Source organism: Carya illinoinensis, chromosome 6, assembly GCF_018687715.1.
Source record: "Carya illinoinensis cultivar Pawnee chromosome 6, C.illinoinensisPawnee_v1, whole genome shotgun sequence".
Classification (NCBI taxonomy): domain Eukaryota; kingdom Viridiplantae; phylum Streptophyta; class Magnoliopsida; order Fagales; family Juglandaceae; genus Carya; species Carya illinoinensis.
The window spans coordinates 31,077,956-31,095,885 of NC_056757.1; the positions used below are offsets into that span (position 1 = coordinate 31,077,956).

Consider the following 17,930-nt stretch of genomic DNA (forward strand, 5'->3'; position numbering starts at 1 on the left):
TCGTTAGAACTGGTGGGTGATTTTAATCAAATATTATCGAAACAGCAGCAAAAAACTCGGCACAGCAATCATATCACTGCTTCGATGGTCCTTGGCCATCATATACTCCAATTTGCAGCTTACAACACAAAATCAAACATCAAAACCAAAACCAAAACCAAAATGCTTTCACCAAAAAGCAGAAACATTATCCTAAAAAAAATTGCAGGTATCATGAAACAAGCCTGGCACCAACCCTGTCAAGCCTCTTCACTGCCTTCACCGCCTTCAAATTCCCCTCTTTCCAGAACGCCTCCACCATGCTCTCCCCAATCTCCTCCCCCTTCTCCTCACTATTTATCACCGCCACTGCCGTCGGCCCCGCCCCACTAATCGTACAACCAAAAGCCCCGGCCTCAATGGCCGCCTTCTTCACGGCTTCCATTCCGGGAATCAAAGGCGCCCTCCTCGGCTCCACGATCTTATCCGCTGACAAGGCCTTCCCCAATCCCACCAGGTCCCCCTGCAAGATCGATGCAACCAGCGCCCCGGCCTGGCTACAATTCCAAACGTGGTGCGCCATTCCGATCTCACGAGGCAAAGCCGCCCGCATTTTCTTGGTGGGTGCCTCGAATTCCGGGCTCACGAGCACAAAGAAGAGATCCTTCTCGGCAGGAAAGTTGAGTCTCATCAACTCCAGAGGCTCATAGTTGCGGATCAGAACGAAGCCACCCATGATCGCCGGGGCCACGTTGTCGGCGTGGTAACCTGAGACCTTCTCCTCCGACTTCAACCCGGCAAGGACGAGCTCCTCAGGCCCCAGTTTCCCACCGAAGATCTCGTTGACGGCCACGGCGGCGGCGGCAGCACTGGCGGCACTGGAGCCGAGGCCGCTCCCCAAGGGGAGGCCTTTCTCAAGGGAGAGCGATAGGCCGACCGATCTGATGCCTAGCATCTTCATGACTTCGATAGCAGCGATGCCGGCGCAATTCCGGTTGGGGTTCTTGCTGAGCTTGGAGGAGGCGTCGCCAGAGACGTGGGAAATGGATATCTGTCCCGGGTGGACGTTGGGGTCGACGGAGAGTGACACGAAGTCACCGAGGCCGTCCACGGCACAGCCGAGAAAGTCGAATCCGGGGCCGAGATTGGCCACGGTAGCCGGTGCGAAGGCCTTGACGGAGGCCAATAATGGTTCAGGTTCGCATATTTGGGTTGTGAAGGGAAGAGAGAGGTTGCAGCGCAAAGACGGGGGTTTGGGAGTGGAGGAGAAAGTAGTTGAGGTTCGAACGCTTTTGGGATTCAACGGAGGTTGGTAGCAAATTGCCATTGTGCATGAGACTATGAGAGCAGAGCAGAGGAGAGAAGACAAGAATGGCAGAGTCAGATGCCATTCATAGTTAAAATATCCTTAATTCTCAAATCAAAACAATATTTAATTCCAAAATAAGATATACAAAACTCTTGTTGCTCACATTTATAAATAAAATTTAAAAATTAAAAATTAAATGACCCATCAAAATCTATCTTGCACGTAATAGAAATAAGGAGGGAATTTTAAATATTAAACTTGTGCTTTTTTTTTTTAAATTAAGAAAAAAATTTTATATTAATATAATATATATTTATAATTAGTGTGTAAATCTCGTAAACTCATTTTTGAAAAAAATAGATATATTTGATATTCTTATAAAAAAATTATTTTTTAATAATAAACTTTTCAAAAAATATACAAGATTTGTCTGCGCTAAAACTATATCTAATATTACTAAAAACAATACTTTTATTTATTTGTATATAGATTTGAATAGCTAAACAGTAAAAATTATAACTAATTAAATTTTACTACTCATCATTCTATACACTACACACTATAATTATTTTTATTTTACTTTTTTAATTTTATTTTTCTTGAACTAATTGAATTCTTCTACTTATCATCTATATACTACATATTTAGTAAGAGAAAAAAATAAAAATTAAAAAATTATGTATAATATATGTTATGAAAATGATGAGTAAAATTATATGAGATTTTTGAACTTTTGCCTTACATATTTCTACTATTGAAATTTAAAAGAGAGATAAACACAATATAAATATGTAGTATCTCATATAAATATGTAGACCCTAATATAATAGAGACAATATAAATCTTAATATGAAATATAATAAAATTTACATGCATGCGGTGTTATCTCTCGAAATTGTAGAAAGCTCCAGCAGAGTTAATGATCAGTGCGTCTCATCGGAACGTGAGTCGAGTCTTTCACGGGAAGGGTGCATTTCAATTTTATTAGACGAGTTCCTGTATTCATCTTCATTCCAATAACCATCTGTTGACCCGTCCGTTCGTTTTCGCTTTGACTTGCTCTTCCACACGCCTTCCTTCTCGTCTGCAAATGATAAGAATGTCTGGAGGCGCCCAGAACGTGTGCTGGTACCACCGGCGGTTTGAGGATCAGTTTCTTCAGGGATATGACGGGTGAACTGGCGCATCATCAAGCAGAAGTTAAGTAGCAGAGCAAGAAAACAGGATATCCCACAGATGAGAAATAGCCCCATGAAGCTTTGTAAATGAAAGTGATCTGATACAAGCCCTGTTGCCTGTGAAGCACAAGCCTGTCTCAATAGCCACTTGTTATGGATCTTCTGAAGATCACCGTTGTCAGATAGAGCCAGTATGGCGGTAGACATGTCAACGGCTAAAGGAGAGCCTCTTGGAAACGCCTTCTCCCCCACCACCCACCACCATAAAAATAAATAAATAAAACAACAAAGAAAGAGTTGCTGAGAAAATTTCCTTGAGCATGGATCAGTTAATTATATCTTGGTTTGTTAGAAGATTGAATCCAATGCAATAAACATGAGTTTTTTAATGCTCTATTCCAATGTTCTCTACAGAAACAACAGTAGGGAGGATATGGTCAACGACTCAACCTTTCTCATGCTAGAAATATAAAAGTTGTGCATGTGCATGCACAATGCACTCCTTTTGACTAAGAGTGGAATCCATTATTAAAAAAATAATTTTTTTACGTGAGTTTTATATTTACTCACTTTTTTCAAAAGAAATGCATAGTACTTACGCACTCTATGACTGCAAATATTATTTCTATTAATAGAATACATCTTCTTATACCCAAAATGATCATTCACTAGATTCTCTTGTAGAGAAGAATGACACCATTCTTCTACATTATCTCTAAGTGTAATTGCTTGTAAAATTATGGTCCATACTCCTTAACATTACTGTTCACTAAATACTCTGCGTTATTTTAACTTTAATTGACCCATTTGCAAAACATCAGCCTGCAAGCATTTATGATCCAGCTTAAATATTCCCACAAGTTTTCAAGGCCATGTAAATTTGAAGAAAACGAACCAGTTTGATTAGCAAGTGGAGAAATGAAAACGTTAACTGCAGGTTGATATACTCACAAATCCCCAGCCGCTTTTGGTGATTTCTTGGCCTCTAACTGAGAACCTGCAATGGTCTGACAGGAAGAGCTCTATATATGGCCGTTCATCAACCACAGCAGCAACAATTCCTCGCTCAAGTGCATCAGCATATTCTTCTGGTGAGCCAAGGGCAACTAGTCTAGATCTTGGGATGTTGAGTTCATCGGACAAATAATTTTCTACAAAAGATCCTTCCTGGAATCCTATAGGCTCATTGGTGGTCACCAATGTATCAATTCCCGTGATGGGGGAAGAAAGCTGTTGCACTGTGAGGATTGATGTCAGGCTTGCTGTATAGCTTGAGTTGATTATCAGTACTACAAAAAACCAGATGATAAGCAAAAACCGGCCTAGTGTACTGACTGTATTTTCTCCTGCAACGTCAAGAAATCGGAGTTGACATTATTGGCTAAGCTACTAACAAGATCTAGGAAAAGATAAATCAGACTGTCAAAATGGAGAGACTTACTATGTGCAAAAAACATAGTAGAGAAGCTAAACCTGCAAAGACAAGAAAATAAAGGCAGAGAGGAGTTACGGAAAGAACCAATGGGAAGTTGCAAGTTGAACAGAAATAATGCAAAACAAGTGACATGATTTCTAACTGGATGAATCGTGACATCTGATCTTAAAACGGCTCAATCTTTAGCTGCATTTAGTTGTGTTGAATCACATTAGGTTTCAACGGTTTAGTTCCCTGATACAACTATCCATCATCTGATGATATATTATGATTATTCCATGAAGTAGAAAATTTGTGCATGAGAGAGAGAGAGAGAGAGAGAGAGACATGAAGGCCTTTGGTTGGGACATGATAAGCATGTAAGAAAACAAAGATGAGCAGGAGTACTGGAACTAGGAGGGAAAGGGCCGTGGATGATATAATTCTGCAGGAATAAGAGGGTTGCTGAATTTTGTGTGTCCTAGCACTTCTAAGATCGGCTGGTTTCATTCATGTAAGCAAGTCAAGCTTCATTTATTTGTTGTTTACATTCAACAGAAGTCAAATGCTGGTTTTTCCTTCAAATAAGAAATGACAAAAAAAACCTGAGTCATATGTCCTCTGTACTAAGCACTCACCACAAAATTGTGATGAGCTGTTTCTTAGGAGGCCCTCGGAATTCATCGTTTATTCTATGTTCAAGAATCCAAACAACAGTTCCAACAAGAAGGAAAAAAGCTGCTGTGACAGCCCACATGAAAGGAGTAAACGGTCGTAAGAATGCCCAAGCTCTTGACTTCAACTTCCCGACTGGGACCACCACAACTAGTCCCGACTCTATATATGGCTGAGTAAAATCCACAATCTTTGTTCTGTTTGTGACAATTGTAATATCTCCTACAGCAGCATCAAAAGCCTACAAATGAAGTTTCAGGATCAGATGGATCGACAAACTCTACATTTAGTCCATAAGAAAAATAAAGTTAGTATACATTTCCACTAAGTTATACTCACATTGGCTGTGACCATATTTACAAGCTCATTATAGCTGGGATTCTTATGCCCATCTCCGAATGGAATGAACTTATGTGGAACTTCATAAGGAAGTAGGTTTATGGCAGCAAGGAAAATGTCTATGCAATATCCTTGAACTTTATCATTACCATTTACTCCTGATCGTGACACAAAGTCCAGGTAACTAACTCGGTTTGGAATTCCAATTCTCAATTCCCTTCCATTATTTGGAATAACCCACCCACGAGGCTTTGTTGTTGCTCCTCCAGGCCATACCACACTGCTTAACTGCTGGCTTGAACTTGAACGGTTGGGTGGTCTTGCGTAAAGCGTCTCCGGGGTCACAACAGATAACCCCGAATAATTAGACCAGTATCCAATAGTTCTACAACCATTTTTAATCACGTTAAGGATATCATATGAAGGACGAAAAGGAGATCTATCGGAATTAAATTGGATAGGTCCTGTCACACCTGTCACATTGAGCTGCAATATGTTGTTAAGCAATTGCTTGCCCCCATCAAAAATGCTCAATGCACCAAGATTCAAAGCCCCTCCCCCAAAATGACTTAAACGTGCACTGTTAGAGAATGACATGTTACCCCCTTGATCAAGAAACAACTTCATTGCACGAGTAAGCATCCAAACAGTATCGTAGGCATATAGACCATAAGGATTCAACCCGATAGAACCATTACTCAGCTTGTGCCACCGTGACATAAAAGCCCTTTTCCTTTCTGAATCAGGGGTGTGTGGGCGAAGCGTCAGGACTCCTTGGATAGAGTCTGCAGTTTTGGAAGAAAGCGGTAAAGTTGAGTCTAAAACAGTAGATAACCAGGTAGTAGCTATCCAAACATACCCAGTGTCCATCATTCCAAGATTCCGGGCCTCATCGACAACCAAGAGACCCGTTTTGGCGAACGTATGTAGAATAATTACTCGAGCTTCCGTCATTTGTAGCTTCACTAGTTGATCCTTAATCTCACTTCGTGTTGCTGTGGGGTCAGGGGGAAGTGCAGCTTTGTAAGAAATTTTGCAGCGTCTTTCTGCAAGCTTATCACCTAAAGCAATAACCCCATTTCGGCTCTGATCATCATCACTATAAACCGCAATAACCTCTCTCCAATGAAAATAACTGATCATATCTGCAATCGCACTCATCTGAAATTGATCATTGGGTGCTGTTTGAACAAAGTAAGGGTATTGCAGAGGTGATAGGGTAGGGTCCAATGCTGTGAATGACAATAACGGGACATGGAGTTCATTTGCAATATGTGAGAGTACATGAGCCATTACAGCATTTTGTGGACCGATTATAGCTACGGTATCAGTCTCCATGTACTTTAATGCTGCGATCAATGAAGAAAATTGAATCATGAATGTCATCATCCCACCAAGAATAAAAACTCATCATGAAATAGAAACTAAACTAATGTAAGCTAAAATAAGAACAGGAGAGAAAAGTTTACCTCCAATGATGCTAAGAAGTCCGCTGAAGTTGGAATCATGCATGAGTATAGACAATTTAGTTCCACCTAGATTGATCGGATCAGAATTTACATCATCCTCGGCAGCCTTCATGGCAATCCTTGCTACCTTCCCATTGATGGTGCTAAACGTGAAAATAGCTCCAACTTTCACGACATTAGGTCTCAAAGCCCCTGCTGTGAAAGCTCCGATACAAAGAACGAAAACTGACACACGCCAAACCAGATTCATGGTGATACTAAATGATGAACCCACCACTGAGCATCCTATATGAAACAGAACACACCAAATGTATAAAAATAAAAAATAAAAATAAATAAATAAATAAAAGAAGTACTCAAACAAAACTACCAAAACATGCTGAATGTCTCCCACCTGGGCAATAAGAGTTCTGCACCTTACGAGCCAATACATAAACACACTACTTATTGCGCGTTTAAAAAATATACATATATCAAAACACATACTTTTTTATCCTAGCTGATGTGTTAGGCTTTCAAATCAGTGGTGTGTTTAGTATGTCAAAACGGGCTTGTAAATATATATTTTCCGATCAATAATAGCAACTTGAACTAGAACAGTAGGATCTTTAATCAAAAGAATATTAGAGAACGACACCTTACGCGTCCCTATCCAAGGCAAGTAGAACTTTAACATACTTAAACCGCAGAGAATTTGAGAAGTATCAACAAATCCAATTTGCCAAGGAAGTCCCAAAAAAGTAGAAGACTTACCCATGTCTGACATGCGTGAACAAAGGCAAGTAAATAATCGACTATGATTTGTTATACTTTAAAACCAAAAGCAACAGGCAGAGAACAAAGAACAAACACAATTCTGTCTTAATAAAGCAGCTACTTCAATATAAGAAATACGCATCACGTGCTTAGCGCAAGGAAAAAAAGAAAGTTACCAGATGATAGCAGAACTTCACAAGGAAGACGTTCTCACCTCGAACTTCGAGAGAGAACATTAGAAAGGAATAGGAGGCAGAGCTGTGAGGCAAACCACCACCAATACCAATTCCAAAAAGAAGGAATGATAGACCAAGACTTTCGGTCTCATTGAGCTTTCGGCTCTCATATTCAACCTGGTTAGTGCTAGAAAAATTGGATGTAAAGAAAAGTCTGCACACACACACACAGAGACCCTAAAGAGAACGTGTTAGAACAAAAGGGGGCAGCGAAACAAAAATAGTGTGACAAAGTTTGTTTCATAGTGTGTGATAAATGTCGCTTTTTCTTAAGATAATACTCGTCCACGTCAATTATGCCATCCACATTAGTTATAAGTGAATTCGCATGTAAGATATAATGTAGGACCGTAGGTCAGAATAAATCTGTTTGTTTAATTGCATTATACACACATGAAATTAAATTTTAAATACTTTTAGATTTACTATTCAACCAAAAGATTAGAAATTTATTTACTATAGAATAAACATATCCTAATAACAAATTTTGAAAAAATAAAAACTTTTTAGGAGAGAGAATTTCAAAATATTATGCAGAAGACTCACAAGGTAAAAACTTGTGTAAAGGAGTCATCTATTAATATATTAATATGAATTCCACATATTAATATATCTAAAAAAATCATCTATAATATACAATTATTTATTCTAAAAATATTTCCAACGTAACACTCATAAGGCAAAAACTTGAGCGTCCCAAGAAGATTGGGAGGGAACAGTCAACTTAGCTCATGACATCACTCTAAAAATGGCATGACATCACTCTAAAAATGACAACAGAAACTCCACATGTTGTGTGTGTGATATAGATAGTAGCCCCGGTGCCAGTGAGGGCTGGAAATCAGCAGGAGCATGCTTCTCTGGTGTGGGAATAATTTGGAGAACAAGGGTAGTGGTGGAACCCCTCGATGATGATAGTGAATGAATGCACAAATCACCATGAATGAAGGTCTTTGGGTCTGGTTTTCGTTGTGGGATCTCATCTTTGTGGCTGCAATGCTCAAATTTGTCGTTCGGATGATCATGATGGCACTGAATTTGATGATGGTGATGAAAGAGGTACGTAATGGTATTGGTCAATGGTCATGGACCGTAAAGTTTGGTGGATATTGCTCCCATGTATTGCTTGACAGTTACCTCTTGCCGACAAAAAAATAGGCTGGAAAGTTTGGTGGCGCTCGTGCTCCTCCTGCTTTGGAGTTTCCATTCACTGCCTCTCATCCCTTTTTGTTTTTGTTTTTCCCCCGTTACTGTGAAGTTGAAAAAGAAAAAAAAAATATAGCTTTTGAGGGCTCGAGCGTGCATGGTTTTTCCACTGGAGTCGAAATATTATGCAGCCTGTAACTTACATCTTGTGTAAAGGAGGCCAATGGTTCGCTTTTGATAATGAATATATTATTGCTGATAGCTCACAAAATCTAGGAAAGATTCCTGAGTACATGAACAGTCCCATAAATAATTGATCCGAGCAATAGCAGCTTCAGAATTTTCGGATGAGAGGTACTTGTCAGTTGTCACGTGGTTGAAGGCAGGCGATCTGATGCTTTCGGGGGCAGTATTTGGATAAGGATCATGCTACGTACAGAGAATTCCCACCGAAATTCTTTACCCATCAGTGCAAATTTTATTTTATTTTTTTATTTTTTCACCATTTTTTTAAACTATTTAAATATTTTTATAAAATAAAAAAAATCAGATATTCATTTAAAAACACACACTTAATAGCTAAGTAAAAAAAAATTAAAAAACATTTCCGTAGAGAAAATCTGTGTGAAACTAGTATTTTCCTTTGGATAATGAAAGTCAAATTAATATATTGGGAGGTGGGGTATTGTTATTTATTTAATGACAGAAGCCTGGTACGAGTGGTGGTCTGCTAAACCGCAAGTGGATGATGGATCAATGGAAGCTCCACCTTGTGGTTGCTTTTCCAGTTCCACGTTCTCTGAGTAATGAGTATGTCCCCACTGCCTTCAACCATATCCATGTTATTTATTTCATTCACCAGCTTTCTTTTCCAAAGCACGTGGATATATATTTTCTTTTAATATGAGCGTCAAGATCAGCTTCGCGCACTAAGATTAAAGATTAATCTTACAGAATCTTAAAATTAACAGTTACGTAAACCTCTAATAATTATGAGAAGCTCAAACTGATGACTATTAAAAAGTAAATTCAAAACCTAACCAACTGAACAACCTTCAAGATTAAAAGCCCGTGGAATATTTAATGAAAATATCCTGAAACAACCACTTTGGATATTTAATGAAAATATCTTGAAACCACCACTTGTCAGGCGTTCGCATCACTTCTTTCAGCTCAGCAACCCCAAGGAAATTGGCTGTAATCACACTTCATCTCAAGCAAATTGCGGATTATTACACTGATAAGGAAAGGATAATAGGCATAGGGTAGTTAATAGCAGGTCAAAACCGGCTGTGCAGTATACAAATTAGACTAACAAAATTCCCAACCCCATTGCAGAGAAGACAAGCCTATCCCAGAAAGGAAAATGGTAACTCAAACAAAATGAACTTTGGTACACATGCCAAGCGAGAGAGACAGCACTTGGTTCAGGAACTCTCTACTTGTCGTTTTGCAGAACTTCGACCATGTTGATTGGTAATCTCATTCTCATAACTACCATCATTCTTTTCCTTGCCATCTTCACGATTAAAAGTCCAACCAGAAAAATCAGACTCTGTGAATAAAGATGTAGGAGTAACTTTGTGGATTGCTAGTGGAACCTGTTTTACCCTTCGCCTCATCTGCAATAAATAAAGAGATCAGCTTTGAAAGAACTTAAAAAATGCAATCCGAAAAGAGGTATTAAAGTTTTCCATTGTGTTGACAGATTCTCATAAATGAGCATATTAATACCTCATCCCCAAAAATTGTTGCATATGAACCCGAGCTGAAATCTTTTACTGTCATTTCAGTTGTTTTAGCTCTGACTGTCAAATCATTTTCAAGTGACAAAACAAACCTAACACCAAAAGAAAAAAGCCATTACAAAACTACAATCACCTATGAAGTACATGCACATGTATCACATATATGTAGTGTGATGACCAGGATTGGAGCATGCACCTTGAAACTGGAGGGCAGTAGTGGTGACGGAGGGTATCAATCTCCCAAAGTGAACTTCCTGATCCAAAAATATTTTTCAACGAGTGAGGATGCTCTAAAAAGTAGTTTCGTATAGTTCTATTTCATTGGTAGCATCCAGAAGAATATTTTATGTGGAATGTATAGACAGACATTCAGGAGAGAGCTCAATGGTTCAGCTCCTAAAAAAGCCTAGATTAACTAAGCAAAAATAAAGAACCTAGATCAAGGAACAAACTTAAACAGCCACAACTTCTGATCTGAGGAGATTGACAGGGCACATGACCTGTCAAAACGAAATTACTATAGCATCCTCAAAGATGAACCCTTTTGGGCTCTTTTATGGACAAAACTCCCCTGTTATTGCATTTTTTTTAGCCCTTATTCATCCCAATGATATTCTTTCTCACCTCTGTATTTAAGTCTTTTTTTTACTGGTAAAATCAATAGCCTTATTTAAGTATTTATGTTCATTTTAGAACGTCTTATTTAATTTTCTTTATTTCCAATCTTTGAAATTTTCTATTTTTGGTTTGTTAGGAATTTCAAATCCCTATGACCCAAATATATCTCGTCAGATCTATCAATTTAATGGAAACTACGTGTTGGGTTTGGTTGATGGCAGTAAATGGGCCAGACTTAGTTGAAAAAGAGATACTTACTCATGGCGTTGGACTTTATAGGATTAATTTCCTCATCGTTAAAGCAATCCATGCCTGGCTTCCTACTGGAAATATCTGAGCCAGTTCCAGAGTCACCTTCCGCAAGGTCTTTTGCAGTTTCACCACCATCCTCCTGCACAGACTAAACTAATTCAGTTTTTTTCCCATGGAACACGACAAAAATTATAGAAACCATTGGGAAGCGTTATAACAGATAAGATTAGTGGAATTTGTAATCAAGATGCTATCTAAAGAGTCAGAAGAAACAGGGTCAAATCATCCAACTAGTCACCAAATTTTAGAAAGTGCAAATCAGAGTAGCCAAATCCAATTTGGTCGAATTATTTTAGGCTTTCGCCATTGAAAAAGTACAGGGGGAGTAAAAAAATAGGAACTAGTCTACTTCTGTTGTAACATGGAAAGTACATGTCCCACCTGTAAATTTTCTTTGCATCAGTAATCAATCAAATCAGATACGGAAATTTTCTTAGGGTATCTAAGTAAAAACCCTTTGTGTACTAAAACCTTGATATCGTTCCCCAATAAGCCCAATCTACTACCTTCTATTAATCATTAATTACCAGAAGACCTATCTTCTTCAGTTTAAATCTTTCCATCAAAATTCTATTAATAAAACAGACTTACAGGCAACTCCAGAAGACCATCCAGTCTATTAATAATTTTCATGCAGTCACCATATGTTAAGGTATCTGTGCATTAAGCAACAATTACGGAAAAAAAAAAAAAAAAAAAAAAAAAAACAGAATTTTCACAAAACATGCAAAGAAGTTGCAAATCTATGTCATTCACATACCTATCAAAAAAATCTATGTCATTCACAAACATAAAATCATATCTACAAGCCCACTCATTATAGAGCCTTCCAATCCCCACTTGCACCAAGTTCAAATGGATAATGGATAACATTGATGTAAGAAAAAATGATAGGGAGATTGTAATTGCTACCCAGTGCACCAAACAGTTAATTGAAGGATGTCTCCGTAAAAGATTGTGAACCAGAGCTATAATCACCAACGCTCCTGATGGAGGAACTGAAAGCGACAGCCGACTCAGTTTCTTAGCAAAAGCAGCTGCCAAATATGCTGGGAGAAGTGGAGATTTTAGGCAAGAATCGAGAAGCTGCAGAAGATACATAGTATTCACTTAAAAAATAACCAATGGCTCAAAGATAAAATATACAGCGATCCTTTTGTTCCCAAACAATTTTCAACCACCTTAAAGTATATCTTCTTTTATCTTCAATATGCGCCTAAAAGATTTCTGTGCATTTGTTAGTAAAACATTTCCATGAATTCTGACTGTATTTACCCTACTTCCAAAGCAGCTAAGCCACCAAAATTGATGTATAGAAATTCAACCCCCAATGATAGGAAGCTTCGTAGAATTAATGACAAATGTTTGTATACCTCTAGTGTACTTGGGCTATGCCTATCTTTTTATCAATGAAATATCATATTACTTATCCAAAAAAATAAATAAATAAATTAGTGACAAATCACAAATGTCAAATATCCACTTAAGGTTCAAAGAAAAGAAAAGAAAATCAGATGTGCTACAGTTTTCAAATCAAAAACAAAAATATATCTGAAGGACGCATATGAAGAGTTTTAATAAAATTTAGATATTAATTTTAAGAGTTGCTATTTTGTGTTTAAGAGTTCAATTAAGATTAGACAGCCAAAGTTAAACTAGAATTGGAATTTTATTTGTTGAGGACTTTAGAAAGATCTACTTATATATATTTTTCAGTCTATTTAAGGGCCTTTTGTACTCTGAGTCTACAGGTTATTGAATGAATTAAAATATTGATGAAGTGATTTTCTATCTTCCCGTCCCCCTTTCTTTCTCAATCGTTTTCTTTTTCCTTTCTTGGCTGTTTTTTTCCTCTCTAATGTTTTTTATTTCTCTTTTCCTTCCTAATTTCTTCTTAATCCTGTTTGTCCTGCATCAACATTTCAACTACACCAATTAAAGACAGCTGCTACCATGCCACCAAATCAAGAAATATACATCATATCAAACTCAACCTAATTCCCAGGTATCACATAAGTGGCCAAGCTTATGATATCACATGTTCAAATTCACTTTTTTCACTGTTTTACTCCATTTTTATTTTTAAAAAAATCCTTGGCTGGTAAAAAATTGTTTATTTCAAACTCAACGATGAACACTTTGCATTACCTGAAAAAATTTCCCCCGATGCTTGGCCATAAAGATAGAAGGGACCAATAAAGCATAAAGCTTTTCGTAAAAGTTAGGGTACTCCAATCCATACTGTGTCATGAGGATGAAGAGGCCGCTAAGAGCCATGACACTGACAACACCACCAATGTCATATGACCTCGTCAAAAAATCACTGCACGATGTCAGGTGGTAAATCAGACTCAAGTTCCCCATTCAGAAGAGAAAGACTCGAGAACTAAATACGAAACAATATTATACAAATCAGTATGTAAGTTTACCATAACATGATAGGATTAGACAAATAAGGAATGACAACCTGATGAAGACTTACAAGAACCTGAACATCAAAAAGCAAGCAGTTCAGAAAATATGGAAGCAAATTTGAAAAGAAAGAAATAAGAAGGGGGGGAATAAACACAGACAGAGAGGATGGGAGAAACTGCAATTACCAGAAACCAAGTATATTACCATTACTCAACTCATAAATTATATTCCATATGTAAAAGCACCCCGTGAATCCATATAAAAGGCCACCACTAATAGGGGAGAACACATCATTTTGTCAAAAGACTATTGCCATGAAAAATGAAATTATAAACAATCGCAAAAATTGTGCAAAAGCAAACATTTTTGCTCAGATTTTCAGTGGGGGGGAAAGAAAAGGTTACAATCACAATCTTCATTGGTGGGCTCGATCAATGAAATAAAAACCTATTAGGATATGAGCATCCAAATTTGCATGGCAGGGATTTTTGGCTGGAGCCTGACCTCAAGACCAGCCAGAAACAGCATATTTTCTTGTATGTTGAAGACAACCAAAATATAATGCAATAAGTGGTTTGAGTCTTACATCTTTGTACACATCAAGTGGAAGCGGTAACCTAAGAAAGGAAATCCATGCTTTCGTAAATTTTAGTTTCATCCTTTTTGCAATTTTGGCTGCAGACAACACCTAAACACAGTGTTGTAAAAGAATTATTAAGAGATAATTAATAAAGCAATTAGAATTATTTTAGAAGTAAAATATTAATGAGCCTGCACAAGTGAATACATGATCACATACATCATTGTTAGACTTCTTGGTCTGGAGCTTTTTATCTTCTGCTTTTGAATTCCCAGATGGCTCCTTACTATCATTTCCTTTAGAAAAGAATCTTAATCGGTAACTAGCAAACTCAAAACTTGAATGAGCAAAAAATTTCGAAGGATAATTATTGATAAGTACTTTCATCTTCTCTAAATCCATCCAGGTTGTTACAACAAAACGCTGGGCATTTCTCGGAACTCGCCTTTAGCTTTTTACATAATAAAATGATTATTACTTACGTTCCAGAATATGGGCAGTGCTTATGTACTGCAACTGATTATAAGTCATAATAAAGGATTGGCTAGACACATACTGATTGGAGAAAATACATAATTTAATTGAAGAAAACTAAAACCATGAGAAGAAGGTCCTAGGGTAACCAGCAAGAATCACCTGATCGGCTCCACATCTCGTAATCAGATTTTTCATCTGAGCCTTCCATATGAGGGATGCGTGAGATAATATAATGTATGTTCTGAAGGAAAACCTCCATGCTGCAAGAAAAGTATACTTTTATCCAATAAATTCAATAGCTATACAACTGTAACATCAGTGTACTAGAAAGAGAGATATTGTGCACAAAAAACACTAGAATTTAGCCTCATATCCATATATTTCTATTTCTAAAACATGCCCAGTAGGAAAATTTAATAGAAAATGGCATAGACGATAAACACATTGTGAGTGCAAGAAGAATATTTAATTTCAAAAGAACTTCACACAAAAGCAATTTAATCTGCATGAAAGAATGCAGATTGTAAACAAGATTATACCATCCAAAATAACTCATAAAAGAAAAGCAAAAATATATATATATATATATCTTTTGTTTAAGGTAAAAATATTTTTCTGGGATTAGTAATGAAGGGTTTTATTGATGAAAATAATAGGCATAGCCCAGAGACACCTATACTTGATTGGCAGTTGCTACATGAAACTTTACATACTAAATACTGACCTTGATCTCGAATGACTCTCGTCAATACTATCTTCATTCACATCTGTCATTTAGTAAGGAAGACAATTAATAAAGTGACAGGTGAAACCGCGCCCCCAACCTCCCACAAAAAAAAAAAAAAAAACAGAGGTAGATGAAGTTAGCAGAATAATTTCCAAAACAGGAGCATGGCAGGAAAAGTACCAGAGATTTCTTTTGCCTCCAGAGTTCTAGAAATTTTTTCCAGGCTAATGTACGTAAAATAACTGCAAGAAGCAGAAATAATAACCACAATTTAGAAAAATCAGAATCAACCATAACATGTTTTTGCATTACTTTCATGCCTGTCCCAAAGAAAAACACAATAAAAAACAGAAGATAAGAATTAAAACAAGTCTTATGTAATACCAGAAACAGCCCGTCTAAAAGAAGTCAGAACAGAACGGATCGCATAGACACAATCAAGATCACCTAAAATCTCATGTGTTGCTGAGACTTAAATCATGCCATCATATCTCAAAAAACGAAATTAAAAAGCAGTCAAGGAAAGGGGTCATACCGTACATCGATATACTTGAAGTAGTTCGACACCAGCAAGTCTATCAAGAAATAAATAGAATTTGAAGAATGAACCTGCAAGAATCGATACAGACGCATACATTAACTACTCCGACACAATAAAGACAACGTAAAACCTCAGAAAACACATGCAAGGCCTCAGAGACAATGCAGCGCATAGTTTATGCTGCCGGAAAAGTGGTAAAACAACTTACAGTAGCATGTAATAACCTGTGGTATATAGCTGAATGAAACCTCCCACAGTTTCCCACCTTCACAAACTCCATTATCGTATCCAACACAACCTCCTATATTCACAACGATCCCATAAAATTATGAAACACAGACACACACCTTGATTTAGACAATCAAGCAACAAAACAAAATTACAATAAAAACCCAAAAGTTAACGGAATATGTTGGCGAATAAAATACTGACTTTAAGAGTTTCATCAGAGTCCGGCGAGACAGCGAGATCAATTAGAGAACGGACGAAATGATCGAACTTGGAGCGGAGCCAGGTGCGATAGATGAAGTCAGGGTCGTCCTGGAGATCGGGTGCGGAGGGCTTGGAAGAAGAAGAAGATTGGGGGAGGGAAGGAAGGAGAGGGGTGAAGAATGATTGGAGGGAGAGAAGGGATTCGAGGGCGTAGGGAGGAGGGGAGGTGGGGGAGACGTAGGATAGAAGGAGAGGGAGATTGTTGATATGGGCACGGGAGGAGAGGAGCTGGTGGCCTAGGGTTTTCAGGTCTGAAAGAGAGACGCTGTGCTTAGCTTTCTTCTTCTTTTGCTTAATGGTTGACACAACGGAAGCCATTGTCGGTTGCTTCACCGTGCTTAGGCGAGAGGGAGAGAGAGGCACCATGTTAGGTTTTAACTTCTTAACATTTCGGAGAGCAACGAACTCGAGGGTTTAAGGGTGAGGGACTGTTTGGGTGCGTGTTTTAGTTCTCTTGTCCCTGGAAGGGGATCTGCCTGATCAGGTATGTACTGATCTTTGGTTGACTCTTTAGTTTTGATTCCTCTAAGGTGATGGAAGCCTCACTCGTATTTAGGTGTTTACGGTCGTATTGAATGAATAAATCAAGGTTTACCTTGGGATAATATCAAGATCTAAATTGGTTTGAGTTTGAAAATCAAGACTAATTCAGACTAGCACTCGATTTTTAAAAATAAGATATGAAACTTTCATTTAAAAAGAAATAACATAATGAAAATACAATACAAAACCAAAATAAATAGAGTTAGGGTTAAGCTAACCCTCCCTCAATCTAGATCTCAATTCAAAATAATTCAAACTCTTAAATCTAAGGGAAATAATCCCTAAAATTAATGAAATAAATCTACTAATTAACAAATTGATAAAATTCATAATTTTTAGAAGCAACAATTTGATCACTTCCTCAAATCCGCCTCATCTCTAAGATCAAAGAATTTTCCAACAAACTTGTCCAACTTCCACTAAATCACCTCATCCCCTAAAATCAATGGACTTGCCAACAAGTTCGATTAACATTTTGGTAGTAAGTGGTTGGTCTTTCTTGTATCTCCATCATAAGGCCATGAACCTGGACATCTCTATCAACAATTGACAAAGTTTTCTTTCAACGATCATAAGAAAAATTATATTTGAAAGTCAACATGTAAACCACATCTTTCATACTATTTGTTAACATCGTGTTTTATATATTTTTAGATCGAGTACTAGCAACTCGGGTCTTTAGTCTTTCACCTGCACACTAAAGAAAACACAGAGAGTAAGGGGCCTTGGTGGAGGCAGGTGATTCATGTCACTTAAACTGTTCATTTAGTCAGAATCATTTAATGCGACGTGACTCTCTGACTTACTTTACTCTGCTGGCATTCCTTATCAACCCCTTTCATGCCTGCTGTCAGGAGATCAAGGATTCCTCACATTTTCTAACCACCTACCTGCACAAGTTTCCAAGGGTTGGGTGTCAAGACAGGGTGTCAAGGTAGTGAGTCCTATTTGCCCCTACTGTCCACTTTCCCCTTGT

The 17,930-nt window shown here is 37.7% G+C and overlaps 3 protein-coding genes across 4 annotated transcripts; all 3 read right to left on the reverse strand.

The window, feature by feature from the left end:
* On the reverse strand, positions 1 to 1,406 carry LOC122314414 (homoserine kinase). The gene has a single exon (XM_043130002.1). It carries the CDS (start codon positions 1,304 to 1,306, stop codon positions 212 to 214), a length of 1,095 nt encoding a protein of 364 aa, XP_042985936.1. The 5' UTR covers positions 1,307 to 1,406; the 3' UTR covers positions 1 to 211.
* A 655-nt stretch (positions 1,407 to 2,061) lies between these two features.
* LOC122313557 (glutamate receptor 3.2-like) lies at positions 2,062 to 7,826 on the reverse strand. 2 transcript variants are annotated; one of them, XM_043128665.1, is made up of 7 exons: positions 7,334 to 7,826; positions 6,364 to 6,648; positions 4,895 to 6,243; positions 4,519 to 4,796; positions 3,908 to 3,939; positions 3,418 to 3,812; positions 2,062 to 2,706 (listed from the first exon to the last, which is right to left on the reverse strand). In XM_043128665.1, exons 1-7 carry the CDS (start codon positions 7,353 to 7,355, stop codon positions 2,212 to 2,214), a joined length of 2,856 nt encoding a protein of 951 aa, XP_042984599.1. In that variant the 5' UTR covers positions 7,356 to 7,826; the 3' UTR covers positions 2,062 to 2,211. The 2 variants fall into 2 exon arrangements, with proteins under 2 accessions (XP_042984599.1, XP_042984600.1); XM_043128666.1 differs by having other exon boundaries at positions 7,296 to 7,826.
* Positions 7,827 to 9,559: 1,733 nt separating this feature from the next.
* LOC122313558 (protein NUCLEOLAR COMPLEX ASSOCIATED 4) lies at positions 9,560 to 16,865 on the reverse strand. Its single transcript, XM_043128667.1, has 15 exons — positions 16,352 to 16,865; positions 16,128 to 16,220; positions 15,914 to 15,987; positions 15,559 to 15,620; positions 15,376 to 15,418; positions 14,811 to 14,911; positions 14,394 to 14,470; positions 14,181 to 14,282; positions 13,609 to 13,667; positions 13,328 to 13,502; positions 12,092 to 12,265; positions 11,126 to 11,258; positions 10,446 to 10,503; positions 10,236 to 10,341; positions 9,560 to 10,123 (listed from the first exon to the last, which is right to left on the reverse strand). Exons 1-15 carry the CDS (start codon positions 16,775 to 16,777, stop codon positions 9,929 to 9,931), a joined length of 1,878 nt encoding a protein of 625 aa, XP_042984601.1. The 5' UTR covers positions 16,778 to 16,865; the 3' UTR covers positions 9,560 to 9,928.
* Between the last annotated feature and the right edge of the window lie 1,065 nt (positions 16,866 to 17,930).